Source organism: Equus caballus, chromosome 10, assembly GCF_041296265.1.
Source record: "Equus caballus isolate H_3958 breed thoroughbred chromosome 10, TB-T2T, whole genome shotgun sequence".
Classification (NCBI taxonomy): domain Eukaryota; kingdom Metazoa; phylum Chordata; class Mammalia; order Perissodactyla; family Equidae; genus Equus; species Equus caballus.
In genome coordinates, this window is record NC_091693.1 from 11915496 (window position 1) to 11930734 (window position 15239).

At 55.1% G+C, this 15239-nt stretch overlaps 1 protein-coding gene across 2 annotated transcripts; it reads right to left on the bottom strand.

Moving 5' to 3' along the window:
- Window positions 1-1192: 1192 nt before the first annotated feature.
- On the bottom strand, window positions 1193-14966 carry TGFB1 (transforming growth factor beta 1). Of its 2 annotated transcripts, none has more exons than XM_005596086.4 (7): window positions 13839-14966; window positions 10578-10738; window positions 9211-9328; window positions 7434-7511; window positions 7112-7262; window positions 1953-2106; window positions 1193-1459 (listed from the first exon to the last, which is right to left on the bottom strand). In XM_005596086.4, exons 1-7 carry the CDS (start codon window positions 14191-14193, stop codon window positions 1301-1303), a joined length of 1176 nt encoding a protein of 391 aa, XP_005596143.1. In that variant the 5' UTR covers window positions 14194-14966; the 3' UTR covers window positions 1193-1300.
- Window positions 14967-15239: the final 273 nt, after the last annotated feature.

Consider the following 15239-nt stretch of genomic DNA (forward strand, 5'->3'; position numbering starts at 1 on the left):
CCAGAGGGACCCTCTGAGCACCAACATCAAATCACACCTCTCCTCTGTTCAGAACCCTGTCATGGCTCCCATCTGCCCCAGAGTACAAGTTCTCACAGGTTCCCACAGGCCTGATGTGGCCTGGAAAGCAGTACCAGGGCAGAGGTTACGTGCACAGACCCCCCACTCGAGCTGCGTAGGTTCAAATCCCAGCTCTACCACTTGCTAGCTGTGTGACCTTAACCTCTCTGAGCCTCAGTACTCCCATCTGTAAAATGGGGAGCAAATGGTCTCTATACCACAAGTCGGCAAACTTTTTCTATAAAGGGCCAGATAGTAAATATTTTTGACTTGGCGTACAGTTTCTACTCAACTCTGCCTGGGGAGCACTAAAACAGCCATAGACAATACATAAAAGAATGAGCGTGGCTGTGCTCCAATAAAACGCTACAGAAACAGGCAGTGGGTCAGAATTAGCCTGCAGGCTGTAGTTTGCCAACCCCTGTTCTGCTGGGCCGCGGGGAGAATGCAGCGAGCTAGTAGCTTCATACCTGGTGTGGAGGATTGTTATTACTTCTGGCCTGTGAGCGCTGCCGTCTGACTCAGCTCCCAACCCCCTTCCTCTTGCCCCTCCCTTCCAACCACACTGGCCTCTTCCGTGTAGCTCCCCGTGTAGCTTACCCAAGTTTCTCCTCACCTCCAGGTCTTTGCTTTTGCCCTCCTACCAAGAACAACACTCTCCCCGGATCCTCCCCCAGGCTACCTTCTTGGCTTCCTTCAAGTCCCAAATGCCACCTCCTCTGAGAAGCCCTCCCTCCCCTCCAAAGCCATCTCTCACTCCACCCTGCTTTTCTGTTTGGTACCACTTCCACTTCCACTGTCACCTCCCCATAAAGTACGTTGCTGGTGGACAGGAACTATTGCCTTAACCTCTCTGGGCTTCCGTTTCCTCACCGTTAAAGTCGGTGTTATCCAAGTCCCCGTACCTCAGAGCTTTGCTACGGTGATTAAATGAGTTAAGTGATACAAGGCGCTTAGAACGGGGACTAAGGTGCTCAATAAACAAACCAGTGTTCAAACCAGGAGTACTTGGAACGTTAGTGCTCAGTGAGTGTTCGTGTGAAGAGGGACAGATGAACGCGGGGAGAGACAGGAGGAGGCAGATGGAGCGGAGGCCGGGAACATGAGGCGCCCAACGACACAGAGACCCCGGTCCTGTCTCCACCTTTAATGGCCCCGGGTGGGCGTGGGGCGCGGTGTCCTTAAATACAGCCCGGGTAAGGCGGGCGGGGGCGGGGCCGGGCCTGCCGGGGGCGGGGTCTCAGCTGCACTTGCAGGAGCGCACGATCATGTTGGACAGCTGCTCCACCTTGGGCTTGCGACCCACGTAGTACACGATGGGCAGCGGCTCCAGCACCTGCGGCACGCAGCACGGCGCCGCCGACGCGCCCGGGTTGTGCTGGTTGTACAGGGCCAGGACCTGCGGGCGGGCGGGCAGGTCAGGGTCAGGGGCGCGGGGAGGGTGCCCCCACCCCGCCAGCCTCTCCCCTTCTCCCTCTGTCTTGTCTCAGTCTGTTTCTCTCTCCATCTTTCCTCTCCCCGTTTTCCGCTCTTGGCTTGTACCTCACAGTCTTTCTCTCTCCTTCCATCTTCCTAACTCCGTATCAGTCTGTATCCTCCTGCCTTTTTCTCTGTTTCTCTCTCTTCCCATTTCCCCGCCTCCGCCCCCTCTAAGTTACTCCGTCTCCGTGGGTCTCCCCATATCTCTCTCTCCCTCTGCGTCGTGTCTGTAGCCGCTCAGACCCTGTCTCTGGCTTTTCTCCCATCTCTTTACCATGCCCCCTCCAATCTCCCTGTCTCTCTCTATTTCTCCCCAGCTCGCCAAGTCATCCCTGATTTTCTCTCTCTTTCTCTCTCCCCTCCCTCGGTCCCTGCTCCCCCCAGCCCATCCCCAGCCCATGAGCCGCACGCACCTTGCTGTACTGCGTGTCCAGGCTCCAAATGTAGGGGCAGGGCCCCAGGCAGAAGTTGGCGTGGTAGCCCTTGGGCTCGTGGATCCACTTCCAGCCCAGATCCTTGCGAAAGTCAATGTACAGCTGCCGTACGCAGCAGTTCTTCTCTGTGGAGCTGCAGACAGAGACGGAGCCCAGGTCAGGAGGGCGGAGGGGCTGCCTCGAGGGCAGGCCACGCCCCTCCCGGGGAGTGGGGCGGGGGATGGCGGGGTGTTCACCCTGTGATAATAACAGCAATAATAGTAGTAGTAATGATAATGACTCACACTGATAAAGCACTTCCTCTAGTCAAGCACTGCGCTCAGGGCATCAGAATAAACATTGTCTCATGCAATGCTTAAAACAAGCCTGTAAGAAGCCAAATGACCGTCCACAGGGGCCAGCTAAATAAATCAAAGCACAGCCACACACTGGAACATAAAGACATAGCGCAGCTCCACCGGCTCCGATATGTTCTGCATGCCCAACAGATGTTTAGCGACCTACTCCTGTGTGCTGGGCTGGGATCTGCTGGGGACTCAGTACAAGCGAATCAGACAGCAATCCCTGCCTTCTGGGGCCCAAGCTAGAGGGTGTCACATCGCTCCTCTTCTCCAAACATGGCTCCATCTCACTCAGGGCAAACACCCAAGTCCTCACCGTGAATCGCCAGGCGCTCCCGAATCTGGCTGATGTCAACTCTCTCTCCACTCTCACTCTCACTCTCTTCCAGCCCCATTAGCATCCTCGCTGGTCCTCAAACAGAGTCCTATCCCAAGGCCTTTGCACCTGCTGTTCCCTCTACCTGGCTTGCTATTCCCACAGACATCCACTCTGGCTCGTCCTTCCCTTCATTTACATGTGTGCTCAAATGTCCTTCTCCTGGGGAGCCTTAACTCCCAGAACAGTGCCTGGCGTGCAGCAGATGCTCAGTGTGTATCAGTGACACACATGAATGTCATCTCAGAAAGTCGTCCTAAATCATCCTATCCAAAATACCAATCAAAATGATTGTTACTTCCATTCAGTGTAATCACAGCATTTCAGTTATGCAAGAAAATAGGAAAATGTCTGTATACAAAGTGGGGCAAATCTTCATACCCATTGAAGCTGGCTGAGAGTTCACGGGAGTTCAATATACTATCTTGGTTGCTTTGATATACATTTGAAATTTTCCATAATAAAAAAAAATTTTAATCAGAACAGGAAAAATAAACAGTCCCTACTATCTATTTCTTCCTTTCCCCTTCCACTGATTTACCCTCCTTCTTAGGACTTATTGCCACCTGCTCTTTATTAGAGATGGAGTTGTTTATCTGTCTTCCTCTGAGGACAGGACTTTTGTCTGTTTTGTCCCTTGATATATCCCCAGTGCCTACAACAGTGCCCAGCACACAGGAGGTGCTCAGCAAATATTGCTGTATTAATTGATCAATATGTTAGGTTTTCATTTATTTATTTTTTTTTGAGGAAGATTAGCCCTGAGCTAACTACTGCCAATCCTCCTCTTTTCGCTGAGGAAGACTGGCCCTGAGCTAACATCCATGCCCATCTTCCTCTACTTTATATGTGGGACGCCTACCACAGCATGGCTTGCCAAGCAGTGCCATGTCCACACCCGGGATCCGAACCGGCGAACCCCAGGCTGCCAAAGCCGAACGTGCGCACTTAACCGCTGCGCCACCGAGCTGGCCCCTATGTTAGGTTTTTAAAAAGCACATTGGAGAATAGTAGTGTATAACACTCTACTGCCCTGGACTCCTGAACTCCATCCCATACCCAGATGCAAAAGCCAGCCCTCCCCAGCCTTCTGCTGGTCTGGAAGGAACTGGGGCATTTTATGTGCTGGCCCCTGGTGCCATGGCTGAGATGGGCAGGGAGCTTGGCTAAAACACTTGACCCACGGGCAGCTGAGAATGCTTTATATTCCGTATTCATAACCTGTGCTTTCAAGAAATGATGCAAAGCCACAGGTGCCGTATGATCCAAATTTTGTTTTGCATAAAAGGACTAGAAGGAAATATATTAAAATGTCGACAGTGACTTTTTCTATGTGGTAGTGTGACAGGTGACATCTTTCTGTATTTTCCAAATTCTCAAGAGTGGGTGTGTTACTTTTAGAATCAGGAAAAAAAAAAAAAGAAAAGAAAGAAAATGCAGCACCCTCTCCCTTCAAAAAGAAACAAGACTCTACCATTTAGACCAAATAAAAAATTTCTGGATATGTATGAGTGTTTCATACAGAGACTGTCTCTGGAAGGAGACACAAATATAGTAACAATAGCTGCCTCTTCAGAGAGGGGCTGGGGTCAGAGCTGGGGTTTCTAAGAATCCTTCTAGGTTTGGTCCATGGGCATTTATGTACCTATTCAAAAAGGAATCAATGGAGGGTTAATTAATTTCAAAACCCTGTGAGGTAGGCCTTATTATTATTCCCATTTGAGGGATGAAGAAACTGAGCCTCAGAGAAAGATGGACATTGCCTGCTCATAAGTAGCGTGTAAGGGGTGGAGCTTGGGTCAGGTTCACAGCCAACTCGTTGCCACCCCAGAGCCCCTGGCCTCATCTGCCCAGCACCATCGCGTCAGCTGAGGCAGAGGGCAAAGACGTGATGACATAGAATCTCATGGGACAAGACAAGGCCTTTCCAAGCCACAGAGCCCCGAGTCAGGAAACTGAGATCCCTGTGAACTCAGCCTGGTCCCTCCCCAATCTGGTTGGGCCTCTGTTTCCCTATCTGTGCAAAGATGTGGGAGATGTTAGCTCAAATTGGGCCAAGGATGCATCTGGAAGTCCATGTTCGGGCTCAGGAAGGGTCTGGAGCCCCTGAAACCATATGCACGTGTGTGTGTATATCAGGCCATATTTCTGGGGGAAAAGGTTCCTGGCTTTCAGCTCCTCAAGGGGGTCCTGGACTCATAAAAGGGGAAGTACCACTGTCCAGAATAATCTTTCATTTCCATTCCAACTCTCACTGGGGTGCTGAGATCCTTAGATTTGAACAGTCTGTGATTCTATCATCCAGCTCAGCCGTTCTCCAGGCAGGGTCCCTGGAACAGCAAGCAGCAGTGCCTGGGAACGCGTGGGAAATGTCAATTTTAGGGCCCCACTCCAGACCCACTGAATCAGAAACTGGGAGTGGTGGTAGGGGACAGCAGGCCCTCCAGGTGACCCTGAGGCACTCTCTAACCCATTTGTTCAGTACACGTCTGGGCCCTGTGATACCCACAGTCCAGGACCTTGCAAAGCTCCTGCAGATTCCTCTGCCGCCCCATCTGTCAGGACCCAACATGGCCTGCTGAGTAAAAGAAACCCACTCGGGGCCCCAAGGCAGGCCTCCACCTTGGATGGTGGGGGAGGGGTCAAGGAGCCTTCCCAGCGGAGATGGTGTTTGAGCGAAGAACAACTTTTATTAGGGAAAGCCTCAAACTTACACAAAAGCAGAGAATATTGTGTTGAACCCTCATGTCTCCATCACCAGCTTCAACAACGTTCAAGTCATGGCCAGCTTGATTGTATCTCTGCCCCTGCCCACTTCCTCACCCCCGCTAATGATTCTGAAGCACATGCCATCCGCTGTGTCATTTCATCCATAAATATTTCAATGTGTATCTCCAAGAAACATAACCGCAATATCACATAAGAAAAACTAACTAATTCCTTGGTATCATCACATATACAGTCAGCGTTCACATTTCCCCAACTGTCTCATAAGCGTCTTTTTTTTTAATAGTCTGCATAAATAAAAATCCAAATAAGGTCTACACATTGCAATTGGTTGATATATCTCTTAAGATGCTTTTTAAAATCTGCAGAACCATCTCTCTGTCTGTTTCCCCCACTGCATTGTATTTGTTGAAGAAACTGGGTCAGGTTTCCTACAGTCTAGCTGTTGGGGACTGCATGCCTGTGATGTTAACATGTTCCTCTGTCCCCAGATTTCTGAAAAACTGGTAGTTGTTTTGATCAGCTTCAGGTTCGATTTTTTGGCAAGACTTCCTAGGTGACACTGTGTCCCTCGCTACAGAGGCTCAGAAGGCTGAAGGCCTCTCTTTGTAGTTTTATTACCTGTTGGCACTCAAGACCTCAATCCGTTCATTCATTCATAGGGTTGTGGGGCTGACGGTAGGATCTGGTGGTGAAGGAGCTTGGGAGCAGAGCTGACTTTCCAGCAGGGGAAGAGCATGTAACAAAGCCCGGAGGCACCATCAGAATATTAAGCAGAAGAGGGACAAGATCAGATTATCATTTTAAATTCCCAACCTTCTAACTCTGAATTTTCAACATCCTAACAATCCAACTTTTCAACTTTCTCAGATTGCAATACGCCGGCATTTCAAGATTTTATCACTCCACCAGCATTTCGAACTTTCTAGGATTCCCACATTCCAACTCTCGAGGATCTTGGCATTCTTGAATTCCAGGATTTCAAAACTGCATTCCAACATTCCACAATTCTGAGCCCATCACTCAAGAGGTCCAAGCTGCCACTTTCTAAGATCCTAGCCTTCCAAGATTCTGACATTCCAATAATGAGTCCCAACATTCTAGGCATACCAATATTCTTGCTTTCTCCACCTCCAACATTTGTGGATGCTAATATTTCAACACAGGATTCCACCACTCTGAGCCCAAGACTCAAGGACCTCAATCTGCCAACATTAGAGACTCCAAACTGTCAAGGGTAGAGGAATCCAACATGGGCAACCTTCCAATTCTGCATTTCCAAATTCTAGGATCCCAACATTCCTTGAGTAGACATTCTTAGACTTCAGTAATTAACACTGAATTCTAGCATCCTACGATCCCAACATTCTAGAACCCCCACCTGCCAACAATATAGGAATCTAACATGGTGCCCTTCCAACATTGAATTCCCACATTGTCAGCGGTCAACATTCTAATGGTCTCTGATTCCAACACGTCAGCAAGAAAGCAACCTGATCACGACATTCTAGGACTCCCAGTTCACACATCCCAGCATGCTAGGACTTGGACCTCATCCCCTGAGCTCCCTAGGCTGAAGGAGACACCAGCCCAAGCATAGTACCAGCCAGGCACCCAACCTACAGCGCCTGGTCAGCAGACGGCAATCAGACCCCCCAGCCTGGAAGGCCTCAGTCAAAGGCTGCAAGGTTCACCTGAAACAGTAGTTGGTGTCCAGAGCTCGGCGGTGCCGGGAGCTGTGCAGCTGCTGGGCCCTCTCCAGTGGGGTGGCCATGAGGAGCAGGAAGGGCCGGTTCATGCCATCAATGGTGGCCAGATCACCCCGGCGACTGGAACTGAACCCTACTTTGGTTTGGAAGTCGGGGGCAGGGGGAGGTGAGAGGGGGAGACAGACACACACACTCTCAGATGGATGACTGGGGAGTTGGGCAGGGGGAGGAGGACAAACACATGCGCGTGCTCACACACACACACACACACACAGGACATGGGGTCAGGCCAGGGAGATGGGCTCACCGTTGATGCCCACGCGGAGTGTGTTATCTTTGCTGTCACAGGAGCAGTGGGCACTGAGGCGAAAGCCCTCCATTGCCCCTGTGGGAGTTGGGAGAGGGAAGCCAGTGTGAGGGTGCAGCTCACCCAGCCCCTGAGGGAGGAGGGAGGAAGGAAGGAGCAAACCCTGGGTGGGGGTCTCCTGCCTGCCCCTTCCCCTGCCTGCTCTCGCTGCCCCTCTTGCTCCATTTTTTTTGCCTTGCAGGTCCTTTTGTCTCCTTCAGATCTCAGTTCAAATGTCACCTCCTCCGAGAGGCCCTCCGGGACATAGGCCCCTCCCCCACTGTGACATCACCTTATTTTCTCCACAGCACTTACCCTCTCTGACATTTGTGTTTGGCTATTTATTTCTCGCATTGTTCTCAGTGGAAAGCAGGATGCATGGGGGCAGGGATCCCTGTTTTCTTGTTCCCCCGCTGAGCCTGGCCCACAGTCATAAAAACAAACAGCTACTGAGTGTGCACTGGGCCCCGGGTCCTGTCTGAAACCCTCTGTGCGTTATTTCCTTTCATCCTCACCAAAGCTCCCTATTTTACAGACAAGGAAGCCAAGGCCCACAGAGAGGAGGTGACTTGTCACAAGTGGGGAAAAGGCCTGGCTGGGATGCAAATGCCCAGGCTCATGCCCCAGGGCAGGTGTGGGAGGAAGGTTTCGTGAATGAATGAGTGAATGAGGTTTTCTAGGCTCCTACTATGTGCTGGACCCTGTGCTGGGTGCTCTGGACTCAGTAATGACCAAGACAGGCCTTCGTCCTGCGGTCCAGGACACTCCTCCCAGTACCCACCTGCTCCCCAACCCCCATCTTTTCATCTGGCCAAACCACCACTTATCTATCCCATGAGTCTCAGCACAATCACCCTCACCCAGGAGGACCTCCTGGACCCCCCTGGATGGGTTTGGGTGCCTGCTCTGGGCTCCCACAGGACTTGTGGCCTCCCCCATCCTGGCCCTGATCATTCTGGTCATCACTGCCTGCTACGGCCTTGGCAAGACTCCCTAGGTGTCTAGGAATGACTGTGGGCCCCATGAGGGCAGGGCCAGAAGTCATCTCTATTACCACTGTGTCCCACACAACACTCAGCACAGGGCCAGCACAGAGCAGCAACCTGCTGGCATTTTTTGAATGAAGGAATGAATGAAAGGGTGATTAGGAAGGGCATGAGGGCGCTGTGGACTCAGTTGGGACAGGACACAGTCCTCTTTCAGACACATCAAGTGTGACAGGCTCTCCCTGCACTCAGGACCTTTGAACAGCCTGTCCCTCTGCCTAGAACTCTTGTTCCTCCTTCTTTTCCAGGCTGGTTCCACTCATCCCTCAGATACCAGATCTGACGTCCCCTCCTCCAGGAAGCCCTCCCTGATCCCAGGCTGGGTCAGGCACCTCCTCTGGGCTCCCCATCCCAGCCATGCCCACTCTGGGTTATTATTACCTGGTTTTCAGGTCTCCCCCCCAACCCCGCCTCACCTCCTCCAACCCCAGCAAGGGACCATGAGCTCCATGACAGCAAGAATGGAACTGTTATGGTCATTGCTGTGTCCCCAGCATCATCTAGCACAGGGCAGATGCTCGGGAAATGGATCAACCATTAATCACTCAGGTTTGAATGTCTGGGAGGAGGGCCAGGTCTGGGTTCCTTGGCACCAACACGAGGCGGGGGGTGCTAGGCAGGGTGGCCCCAGGAAAAAACAATGCGGTCAACCCCATTGCAAAATAGGGGTGGGGCAGATAAACGGTCCTCACCTCCCTGGCTCAGCCACTGCCGCACGACTCCGGTGACATCAAAGGACAGCCATTCCGGCGAGTCGCTGGGGGTCAGCAGCCGGTTACTGAGGTAGCGCCAGGAATTATTGCTGTATTTCTGGGGGATGATGAATTGGGAGGGAGACACAGTGGGTAGATGATGCCACACACCCTCACATACCTCTGCACCCCACACTTCGTCTGCTCCCCACAACAGGCCTCCAGACAGTCCCCTCCCAGACATCCACGCTGTGGGGCCCCACAAGAACCACCCGCCCCTACAGCGGCCCTGAGAGGAGAGGAGGAGAGAGAGCCCCAGGCTGGGGGTCAAGGCACCTGGGCAGCCCAGCCTCTGCCCCTAACCCCCTGCGGGACCGTGGACAATTCCTTTTCCTCTCTAGGCCTCAGTTTCCTCACTGGTGAAGTGCCAGGCCCTTTTCAGCTTGGACAGCCCCTCGTGCTAAGATTCTGCAGACTTCCTGGGGTTCACTGAGCATACAGTTCCACAAACTTGACACCCCGAATTCTGAGAGTCTATAACTTTCTAGGAGTTCATGTTAGAAGTCATTTCATGACTCCAGGGCTCAGCAGCACCCCAAGAATTACACATTCAGTGAGCCTGAGAAGTTCTAGGACACGAATGTTCTACAAACCCAGGAGTCTGACACGCCCCAAACCTAGATGCTGCAGATGCCTGACATCCATGCGGAATGATCCCCTGGGGTAGACAGAACACTCCAGGGGCTGGCAGCAGAAAGCTGAATCCTCTAGACTCCAAGAAGTTAGCGTCAGACACAGTTCCCTTGTTGTAAGGTCTAACCGCTACCAGTGAATCTAATGTCCCACCTGATACGGATTCCAGGTCACATAACCTTCTAGAGACTCCAGCCCTTCCAGAGGCTCCAGGCTTCCTAGAAACTCTAAGTCTTCCGGAAGAGAGCTATCCTAGAGAACTTTGTCTGATGGTGGAAATGTTCTTTATCTACAGCGTCCAAAATAGCAGCCGCTAACCACAAGTGACTACAGGACACTTGAAATATGGCCAGTGAGACTGAGGAATTGAATTTTTTCTTTAACTTTAATCAACTTAAACAGCCACTTGTGTGTGGGGACCGGACCTGCGTCTCGCCCAGGCTCCACACACTTTCAAGAGTCCTGTGTTCTTAGAGTCCACCTCCTAAGATTCCTGCCTTCTAAGTGGTTAAGATTCTAGGGTGCAAGGAGTCTGGAAGTTCCAAAGAGCCCTACGACTCCGTGGTCTGTGCTCCTACATCCTTCAGGGTCCGTCTGTGTGGACCTTGCAGCCACCAGCCTCTCAGCCGCCCACCTGGCCCCAGCCCAGCCCACCTATGGGGCCCACGCCCCACCTGGTACAGCTCCACATGCTGCTCCACGCTTAACTTGAGCCTTAGGAGGCGCAGCTCTGCCCGGGAGAGCAGCATGGGATCGGGCACTGCTGCCCGGAGCTCCGACGTGTTGAAGAACATATATATGCTGTGTGAGCCGGTCTCCACAGTCTTATAGATTTCTAGGCGGAAGGAGCGGAGAGGGGAGATGTCAGGGGTTTGGCAGGAGCGGGGGAGCTGGCACACCCCCAGTCTAAGAGCGTGGGCCCCAGAGCTCACAGCCCTGGATGGGAGTCCGCCCCTGATACTTTTTAGCTGTGTGATCTTGGGCAAGTGGACTCCCCTCTCTGGATTTGTCTCCTCCTCTGTAAAACGGGGTCCTACCCACTCTTCTCTCGCATCATCTGTAAAGCGCCCACTCAGTACAAAGCTGGCACCTAGGGGGGCTGCTCTGCTTGCTCAGGCCTCCACAGCGCTTACCGCCTCAAATGCAAGTTCCATTGCAGCCTACGGGTCAAGGGCATTGGGTCTGCTGCCTTCAGGCTCTGTGACCTCGGGCAAGTCATGTTCCCTCTCGGAGCCCTGGTTTCCCCCTATTCTCTGCAAAACAGCAACTTGACATCAAGTTCCCTGCCTTCCAACCCAGGCTCACCTAACTGAAGCGCTGTGTAACTTTGGGCCAGTGAATTCCTCTCTCTGTGCCAGATTCTCATCCATAGAGCAAGGACCGATTTTGGGATTACAGTGTGAAATAAGTGAGCTGAGGCAGATAAAGCGTGTAGCACAGTCTGCGTACCGTGGTCACGCTAATGTGTGTTAAAGAGCGCTATTTGCCAGGCGCTATTCAAAGCACTCTACAAGCGTTAAGACATTTAAACCTCACAACCACCCCTTGAGGAAGACACTATTATTATACCCATTTTATAGATGGGGAAACGGAGGCACAAAGAGATTAAGTAATTTGCCCAAGGCCACGTGGCTACGAGGCTGCAGAATGGGGATTCAAACTCAGGAAGTCTGTCCAGAGACTGCTCTCAACCCCTGGGCTATGCTGCTTCTCTGCTAATGTGATATTATTATTGTTATTATTTCATTATTATTATTAATTGCTTCCTCCATTAGCTGGTTAGAAGGCAAAGTTCATTCTAGGTAGCAATGGCTTCCAGCGGGAAGAAAATGAGGAAGAGTGTATTCTAGTGTAGGAAAAGTTTGGGATCGGCCATGAACTCCTGGGTCAACTGGGGCACCTGTTTTAGGCCTCAGCAGGTGCGGGGGGGGGGCCCGAAATGGTGGAGACAGGATCTGATGAGAGAGAATGGGAGGAAACCCCTTCGCTGGGGCCCCTTCTTCTCCTCCTCCCCACTCTAGCCAGGCCAGTCCCCATCCCTCACAAATAAGCCCCATCTTGGCCCAGGGGTTACTCAGCAACCCCCAAAGGAAGGATAGAGCCCAGCCGGGGAGACAGATAGGCAGGAAGAGAGAAAGGAGGGGCAGAAATGGTCAGAAGGAGAGAGGGAGAGACCTCAGAGGCAGGGAGGCCGGAGGAGTGGGGTGTGGAGGAGAAAAAGAGAGACAGAGGGAAGAAATGGAGAGACAGAAACTGGGAGACCCCCACAGGGACAGAGAGAGTAACGGGGATGCTGGAGAGATGGGAGACAGACACACACGGGAAGAGACAGAGGGTTTGGGGATGAGATGGAGACAGTCTGGGAGGAGAGAAGATTATCAAAGGTACTATCAGAGTTAGAAAAATCTCTACAATGAAGGTGAAGCGACAATGGAAAAGAAGGCGAGACAGACGGAGCTGTGGGTGGGAAGGAGCGTCATTTGGCTGGAGCTGCTAACTAGGCGCGCGAATGAACCGGGGACCCACAAGTCCACAGCCCAAGAGAGAAAGTGAAAGTAGGGGGACCGCCCCCCAACCTCCCGGCCACGCGGGACACCTGGGTCCCCGCGTGGGCGCCGACGGGGCGGGCCCAGAGGTAGCCCCGCCCAGAGCTGGGGTGCAGAGGGCGGGAGGCGCCGCCGCCGCGAGGGCGGGGACCAGACCTGCCTCGTCTCGCCCCAGGCTCCGCGCGCGATCCCCGCCCCCAGGGCAAGGGAAGGAAAGGAAGGGAGGGAGGGCGAGGTGGCCGGACGCTGGGGTTTCCCCAGCCTCCCAGCGAGGAACTAGGACTTCGGGGTCTAGGCTTTCAGCCTTTGGCTCTGCGGGGTCCTCCTTCCCTCTTCCGGAAGAGCAGGCTCCTCCCCCCGCGCGTGGCACCCACGTGGGGCTTCTTCACCCTTACCAGCTGAGTTTCCTCACCCCGATCTTGTAGAGTCACACCCTCCCACCTCTCCCCCAGTCGAGTGAGGCTCGACTCCTCACTCAGCCCACTCCCTTCCATACGGTGGCGTGGCGGGGCTCACTGCTCCCAGCATGGCATCGTTCCTCTCTCCTCCGCCCCCCTCCCGGGTCCACCTTTCCCACGCTTGTCTCCCGTCTGTGAACCCCTTCCCACGACCCAGTATTCTAGGTTTCCTGGGGTCTCGCTTCCTCAACTGGGCTTCCTCCTCTCCCGTCCACATGCGAAATACTCAGGGCACCTCCCCGCGCATCTCCGGCACCCCCCTGGGGTCTCCGATTTCTCCCACTAGCTTTCCCCTTCCTACGACCTCGCGTCCCTTTCTTCCCCGAATTTATCACCCCCCTCACAGTCTCTCTCTCTCTCTGGCCCCCCCCCCCAATCCCGCGTGCTCCTCGCGCCCTCTGCAAGTGGGTCCACTCCACTTTCCTGACATCTCCAGGGTTCGCTTCACCTAGCTTTTCTGTTCTTGAATCTCTCGGCCTCACGACCCCTGAGGTCTGGATCAGCTTTCCCCACTGCCTCTCCTTTTCCAGATGCTGGGGTCTTCCCTTCTCCCAAACCGGGCTCCCACTCTGCAGCCCCCCAACCCCGCGACGCCCGCATTCTAGTGCACCCTAGAGGGGCAAGTCTTTTTCTACTCTTCCCCCCAATTACTTCTCTCCCTCTAGGGGACTTCCCCCCACGATCCCGCATGTTCCTGTCGCCCTCTAGAAGCGGTCCACTTCGCTCCCTATCTCCTCTTCAAGACCAGATACCTGGGGGGTAGGGAGTTCAGCCCTATCCTCTTTGGGATCCCCCTCCCACGTATCCGGCGCCGCCGGGGGTCCTCTTCCTCCAGCCAGTTTCCTCCGCCAGTATTTTCCTCCCCATGACCCCCGCACTCCGGCGCCCCCTGGGGGCTCCCCTCCAGGGTCCCCTGCCCCTCCGAGCTCACCGTTTTCCTTTTCCACCATTAGCACGCGGGTGACCTCCTTGGCGTAGTAGTCCGCCTCAGGCTCGGGCTCCGTCTCAGCGCTCTCCCCGGCCACCTGGGCGCGGGTACTGTTGTAAAGGGCCAGCACGGCCTCGGGCAGCGGGCCGGGCGGAACCTCCCCCTGGCTCGGGGGGCTGGCGAGCCGCAACTTGGACAGGATCTGGCCGCGGATGGCCTCGATGCGCTTCCGCTTCACCAGCTCCATGTCGATGGTCTTGCAGGTGGACAGTCCGGCGGCTGGCCGGCCAGGCGTCAGCACTAGTAGCCACAGCAGTGGCAGCAGCAGCGGCAGCAGCCGCAGGCCGGAGGGCGGCATGGGGGAGGCGGCGCCCCCCGGCACTGCCGAGAGCGCGAGCCGGGCTGGGGTGGGAAGAGGGAGGCCCCACCCCTACAGGGGTTGGGGGGGGTCTCCCAAGGAAAGGTAGGAGGGTCTGGGGAGAAAAGTTGAGGCCCTCAGGGAGAACGGAGAGGCGGTGGAGGGGAGGCTCTGATGGGTGGTTTCTGGGTATCCCACCGGAAAAACCGAGATGGGCGAGATCTGGTACCAGAGGTGGGTGGTCTTGAATAGGGGAGCTGAGGCAGCTCTGAGAGAGATCCCGTCTCCCGGATCCCGGAGAAGGGTCCTTGGACGCGCAGGGGCTCAGGAGAGAGGCTGGGGAGAGGGCGTGCAGGGGGGTGCGCCCGAGGTCTGGGGTCAGGTCTTCTTGGGAGTCAGGTTTGCGGCTTCTGAGGGCTGGTCCGGAATGGGGGCGTCTGGGGGACGCCGTGTAGGGGGCAGAAAGGGAGCAAGAGTCCGACGCAGTGGGAGGGCGGTCTGGGGTCCCCAAGTCCTGCCTCCTCGCGGGGCAGCGCCGCGCCAAGCGGTCCCCGCGCCTCCAGCTCCCAGCGGCAGCGGAAAAGTCTCAAAACTTTTTTTCCTCTTCTCCCAACCAGCTCGTCCCTCCTCCCGCTCCTCCTCCCCCTCCTCCCCGCAGTGGCGGCGGCGGCGGCGGCGGGGGCGGCGGCGGCTCGTCTCAGACTCTGGGGCCTCGGGCTGCTCCTCGGCGGCTCCTTCTTCTGCTCCGGGCCGAGGCCGGCCCCGTGGGCCGCTCCGTGCCGGGGGGGTGCCCCGGAGGGGGCGTCCCCCCTGCCCCCGGCCGGGGGCCTCGCTGTCTGGCGGAGCCGCGGCGGGCGGAGGGGGTGGGACGGCCCGGGGCGCGAAGGGCGGCGGCGGCGGCGGCGGCGGGGACCGGCTGGGGCTGCGGGGGGTTTTGAAGCCGCCCCGGCCCCACCCAGGAAGCGCGCGGGGCGGGGGCGGCCCCCAGGGGGAGGGTATGGGGGGGGCCGGGCCACCGTCCTCATCTCTCGTGGGCGGGCTCCGAG